Source organism: Papilio polytes, unplaced genomic scaffold (assembly GCF_000836215.1).
Source record: "Papilio polytes unplaced genomic scaffold, Ppol_1.0 DF824024.1, whole genome shotgun sequence".
Classification (NCBI taxonomy): Eukaryota; Metazoa; Arthropoda; class Insecta; order Lepidoptera; family Papilionidae; genus Papilio; species Papilio polytes.
Window position 1 is genome coordinate 1,326,599 of NW_013525180.1, and position 6,987 is coordinate 1,333,585.

General features: G+C 34.9%; 1 protein-coding gene across 1 annotated transcript in view; it reads left to right on the forward strand.

Annotated features, from left to right (window-relative positions):
* The window catches only part of LOC106100925 (uncharacterized protein PB18E9.04c), a 49,999-nt gene that overhangs the window by 20,292 nt on the left and 22,720 nt on the right, over positions 1–6,987 (forward strand). Inside the window, exon 3 of the mRNA XM_013279990.1 lies at positions 577–722. Coding sequence (XP_013135444.1) covers positions 577–722 — 146 coding nt within the window. The remainder of the gene's footprint in view (positions 1–576; positions 723–6,987) is intronic.

Consider the following 6,987-nt stretch of genomic DNA (forward strand, 5'->3'; position numbering starts at 1 on the left):
ATTAATTAAAATCAAATCTAAAAAAATACACTTCCCTTTGCTTTATTACTCCATTCTTGCGTACGAAGTGGAATTAGCTTTTGATTAAAAAATATTTCCAGTGTTCGTGCTAAATTAAATTCAAATGAAATGAAAATCACAATTATGTTCTTTGGGAATTATTTTATAAAAGCTTTGGTTAAGCATTTTATGGGCGGCTTTTTGCTGTACGTAGAACAAATGACAAAAGGATTACTATCATCAAACAATATGAAATGATCACAAAGCCTTTCATCCAAGAACTATCTGGTTTTGAAACAAAAGAACGCCACTCGCCGTCTATACTAATATTATAAAGAGGAAATGTTTGTATTTATTGAAATAACTCAAAAATGACTTGGCCGATTTCGAAAATTCTTTCACTATTCAAAAGCTATGTTATCACTGAGTAACATAGGACATATTTTTACATTCCACGCACACGAAGTCGCGAACAAGAGCATGTCATTCTTATTAACAAGTGATGATCATAACTTGAAGCAAAGAGACGAGTAGATACAGATCTTTACATAGTATAGATTGTAACTTTTGTTCCAGAGTGTACAACATCATCATCATCGAGCGTACTGGGCGGCATCACGACGGTGTCTGTTGCGGTAACGGGGCTGGAGACGCGGCCGTTGTCGCGCAAGGTGCGTCCCAAGCCGGCTTCGCCTAACCGACAAGGACCGCAGCAATGTCAGGTAATAACAAACTAGCCTCGTTGCTAAGTAGTGCGTGGATAGATCCAATGCTGTCATGCGACTTTTACTACAGTTGTCAATAAATGTTGGTCGAATTACTGCCTTTAGACGTACATATCTTACTGATTGGACTTCTCATACAGATATGAATGTTCGGACGTAAAATATGGTAGTGTCGTCATAAACATAAGTTATTCATGTCATTGATTTTGTCAAAATATAAGTGCAAATAATACATAATCTAAATAAACGTTCATTAACAATGGCATAAAATAGAATGTGGTTAATAAAAGAAAGAAATATTTAGAGCAATATAATTTATGCGACTCCGCGCTCTTTCATTTTCTTTACACATTCGTTGTTATTATTACACGTTGTGAAGGAGAAATGTTATTTCATTGCCCTTGAGAGTAAGTGTACAAGATATAAAAGAGAGTAATACTGTTTTTTATATTAAAAGTGAAACGCAACACTAAAAAGTTTCTGGTATAAATAAACAAGTATAGTGGTAGTAAACTAGATAAAAATAGTTCCGACAATGGAAAAAGCTCTTTATGAGCTTTGGAAATAGAAACTTAAGTTCTGTACCTAATTTTAATGACAAAAATAATATCTACAAAGAATACGTACTATGTAAATAAAAACTCTGTCATCATGCCTCAAAACTATTATACTTTTGTTATATCATAAGGTAGAAAACAGGCAAGCCACTTAAATCCGCCGAAATGGCGAAGCAACGGCTGCCCATAGGCATCCGCAATAGCGGATGTTTTGCCTACCCTAAATCGACGGAGGAGGAGACACACACGAACAGGAAATTTTCCCATCTTATGCGTCTCCTCCACCGTCAAATCCAAGTTCTCTTCCCATCCTTTTCTCATAAGAAAAGGGGTGGGAAGGAAAAGGGGGTAAAGTTAGACCTCTGGCACCACACTCATTAGACGAAACGCGGAATTGCTCCCACTTCACGCCTGTCTTCTTTATGGTCGTGGTGTTGCACCGGGCGAGCCGACTCGCTCGTACGCAGATGTCAAAGCGGGCTCTACCACTGTTAAACATATTTCTAAACACTACAGAACTTATTTCGTTGTAATCCATATTAGTAACGTAAAACACTCCCTTTTCCAAAACTGTATTTATCTAACGAAATATGAACAATGAAATGATTAATAAAAATAACACAATATGACAAGACCAGTCTTCTATGTTTCCGGTCCCGTGACGATTGACAGGTTTCTATTCAATACATTTGTCTTACATTCGACAAAGGTTCACGCACACATATTAATGTAACAAACACAAGCGAACATGCCCATTTACTCGTATATTTCATATCGAAACCCTTTATTGTAAGGTAAGGGCATTTTTCTAGTTCAATGAACAATACATTGTTATTGCCACTTGAAGCTTTATCGATATGGGCATTCAATTTCTATTCAGAATCTATTACTAGCATATATATTATCTACCTCGTGTACAGAATAAAAAAAAGGGGTTTTTGTATGAATTCTATATACAAAAAAAATTTAGACATACTCGTACGTACAACTTGGTTCATGACCGGTATTTAATTATTAAGTAATGAAAAACTGATAAGCCAATTATCATGTGTCTTGGCTATTTGTTATACGATATTAAATGCGATATTTGTTATGTATTTCACACTAGCTTTCGCCCGCGACTCCGTCTGTGTAGAATTAAAAAAACAAAAGTGTGTAGCCTATATGTTCTTCCAGACTATCCTCTGCATCTATACCAAATTTCATCGAAATCCGTTCAGCCGTTTAGGCTACAAACTCTAACAAACTTCCGTCCATTTAAACTTTCGCATTTATAATATTAGTATGATTTGCAGTACAAGACTCAACCGTAGATAACATACAGTTACAAATGTATACTAAACGAATCCTTCATTTACATACAAAATCAAATTTACACATGTATGCGAGTAAACAAGGATATGAAAATCGAATTTATAAAACGGGATTTACGAGTGATGGGCTGTCAGTGGGAAATTCGAAAAGGCAAAGGATCAACGTAAGATGGCAGCACGAGACTTTAATCTGTAAATCCTTAAGACTGGCACGCATCATCCTTTCTCATAACCTATTTTGACACAAATATAACTGCCGCATGTATCAGGTCTCCCTTAGTGTGGATTAAATATGACTGTCTACCCTAAGTTTCTCCTTTTATTACCAAGGAACTATTGAGCGTGGTAGTAACTACAGATCTTGTAATGGTTACTTAAACATTTGCATAAAAAGTTGCTTATAATTGTTAGCTTTTTAACTATTTTGATGTATTCTGTATTTTTGAAGGTTATTTAGTCTGTGCTATAAGTCGATGCCATTGGTCATAATTTGAAATAACGATATTAGCTTTGTAATTGTGATCCAAAACATTATTTAAATATTTATGTCATGGTTTTAAAAAGTCGGAATGTAGTCGGATGCCAAAAAGAAGGGTGTTGCATTAGCTCGACGACACGACGGCCATATTGGTAAGGTTATTCTGTGCAAATTGGAATAAAACATAAGAGGTAAAGAAGACTTTATATTTTATTAAAGCATAACATGGCTGTGATGCCTATGTAATAAAGTAACATACACTGCGCACTTCGTCGCACCCACTGACAGTCATATAATGAACGCTTAGATCCTTGTAGTAGATTATAGTAGTGAGTTATATTTTAAAACGTGTTTTAAATTGGTAAACAACACACTCCATCCCTATCTATAACCAACCTTTTTGAACAATACACAAACAAAGGGATCTAAAACCACTAAACGACTATTTGTTTCAACGGAATTGTTCTGTAACTTGTAACTTTTGCAATTCGTAATATAAAATATATAGTTTATAGGTCAAAGATCTTTAATCATATTAGTAGATATTTTTATCTATAATTCTTTCATGTTTATTTTTTTATGAAAAGAGATAACGAGGCCTTATTAGATTGAGACGATCGAGGACGAAGTATTAACTTACTTCAGACTTAGTAGACAAATGTCTTACACGTGTAGTTCTACATTATAAGAGCGTGCGCACACCTGAAACTAAACTATCGCACAACTGATTAATCTCGCGTTGATTCTATGACCTTATCTGGTAGTGCACGCACTCGATGTTTAGTTATGCAAGTAAACAATTGATTTGGCTGCAAAACAATCGACAATCGCACAACAGTTGTTCGATAATTTTGTCAAAGATAAAAACATGTATTTTTATAACTACAATCAATAACAAATGACTATCAATATACCTTTAATTTGCCAAATATACAAATGGGTGGAATTCAGACGAAAGGGAAACGGCGAATTGTGTTTATAGGTCAGCGTTATATCAACAAAGGAGGTGAAGGTGGGGTAAAAGTCTGGGGGAGTAACGTAAAGGGCGCGTGACGTCACTCCCCATTATTCAAAGCCATGACGAACCGCTCTTATAGAAACTTTACGTAACGGGATATTCTGTAGGTGGAAAAGTAACGGTTATCGTGAAACATGAGTCCACAAGGAATAAGGGTTTTGGACATTATTGCGTTAAAATTAACAACACATTTATACGAGAATTGTTCACTAATGACCTAATTATAATAATATTGTTCCAAGTCTTATTAAATCTTGATAGCGATTATTACAAATTTGAGAATATAGCTCTTATAACGCTGTAGTCTGTAGTACATAAGATTTAACAAGCCATCTATCCTCAGTTCGAGATAATACCAATTAAGAAACTAACACTAATGATCAGCGCTTCCAGTTTTCATGTCTATAGCCATCATAATTTAATATCTTCACCAAAATTCGGAGTTACAAGCGGGGAGCGGAGTGAGGGAATGAGATTCGAACTGATACTGCTAATTGGGCCGTCTGGGTAATGGCCTTGATGGTCCTTACCAATTAAACGTTATTGATGTCGCTCGCTGTAGATCTGGAGGCGACCCTCGTCTCGTTTTAACCCCATCTCGCTATTCTGCTAATAATTAATCAACCAATTACGAATATCCAACAAACGGCTCTCTTGTTTTCCTTCAATTGTTTCGGTGCACAACGCCTTGTATTATTCGATTGTTTATTACTTACAAAATACATTACAAGAGCGTTTCAGGCTTTTCAGGTTTAGCTGTTAGGGTATTCTCTTTCTAACAAGTTCTGCATAATTATAACGTAACGATTCTATATAATTAAACCTTATTATCCTGTACTTTTTGTTTGAAACATCCTACCATAGTTAGAAAAGAAAACTTTTCCCTCAATTATTTTAAAATGCTGGAAAATATCCAATATTACGGTAGTGCCAATAATGCAGTTTTGGAAATATTCCAACATAGGTTTTAAGGTTTTAATAAAACTCATTCAGGCTTCGCAGGAGTAACATTTGTCTATACGTACCTTGCAACAGTTAAAGGACAATTGAAAATAATTATGCAGCGACTAAAACTTCTCATCAAATAGACAATATAAAAAATATTTCTTTATCCATAGATAATACTATACTAATGGTTTCATCGCAGTTTTTTTTAAAAACTAAATGTTATCGAACAACCGATCGTAAAGCTCTGATTGCCTAATACTATTCAAGTTTTTACAACTTTTTTTTTGTTTTACGATGTAAGTACAGTAAGCCTTGTTCTTTGTTCCCGTTACCGACAAGTTCCCGACTCGAGGAGGACGGGAATAATAATTCCAGAAGTGTTTTGTTCCCGCCAACCTGTGACTTTTACAATCCCTTACACAAACTTTATGTGTTTCATTTTCGCTGAATAGCAATTCTACAAAGTATCTAAGGATTATTAAGTTTCGATTGTAACGAAACATTGTTTGTTAAAAGTAACATAAAATTTATTAAAAGTACATTCAAACATTACGAATTTTTTGCTCGCTTTAAATATTCCAGACATTTGCTTACAATGCAATTCAATAGCTTCTAATAGCAACCATCTTGCGAAATCATAGCTCAGTTTACTATATTCGGTGCTGAGTGGGAAGGAAATTTAATTCTTTGGCTGCACATATGGGGTATTAAGTTAAAAGCAGTTGATCCGCGGTCCGTCGCAAAGCCATTGCTGAGCCGGTGCGGCGGTTGGGAGACTGCCAGACAACGATAAGCCTTCTTCCAACACATATAATACATTGTTTTAAGAAACTTCGCACTACCACACCACATAACTTAAACAGCTGCAATTTTTAAAAACTAATTCCGAACTTTTAATAGTTTTCCTTTCCGTAATACTTTTTTCAAAAGTTTGAAAATCGAATTTACATATTCTACCGCTCAAGTTTGATACGACTTAATTCTAGATGGTTGCGTTTAAACGTTATGCATGTTTAATTAATTTGGTTTAAAATTAAGTACAAATATTAATTACTATTAATAGAAATAGAAATAGAAATAATTTTATTGAAAAATAAGAGATTAACAATTACAATAACAGTTATACCAACTAAAAGATAAATACAAATTGTGGTTAATATACGATTAATCTGGTGATGCCCACACTAGGCAATGCCTGTATCGTAGGCATCGAAAACAGCAGGAAAAATAAAATCATGTTACCTTATGAAGACTACTTTATAACTTCAAAGGTTAAATGATGAAATATTCATGTTTTTAGATTCTGAACTCTTCAAGTTCACAGTGTTAGACTGGGTCGAGTTGCAACAAAACTATGAAATGGTGACTTTCATTTTAGTAAGCTAAAGCCCACTTTAAGTCTATACACTATTCTAATTATTTCTATCAATCCACATAAAACCCCTTTCAACGTTCACCCGGCAAGGTAATTCGCAAACTGATAGCTGGTCCGAGTTAGATTGTATACAAGTCAGCCGCGGGCAACCATCCAAAGCAGGGTAATCCGCTGCGGACCGCGATACCTGCAATCAACTATGTAACTTGAACAATTTAAACGCCATTGTTTACACCTAATGTTAAACAGTTAAAAAAATATGCAATAGAGCTTCAAGTAAATAAAAGAGACGTAGATAGCAGCTTTGCGAGAATAATGTTTATTATTTGCATGCACAGTTTTAGTAAATTCGTAAGAAAACATTTGTTCATTTGTTACTTGTTATATAAATCTCTTTAACAAAATTTCGTTAAACGTCGACAGTGATTTTTATGTGATAATGCACGTGACCTTAGAGAATAACCTTGTACACAATGCCGAGACAAACAGCGATTGTTTCTCGCAGATTGTACCTGTTTCGATTGATGAAGGTTGGATAAAATAAATCCAGGGCACGGCGCGACGCGGGGATAA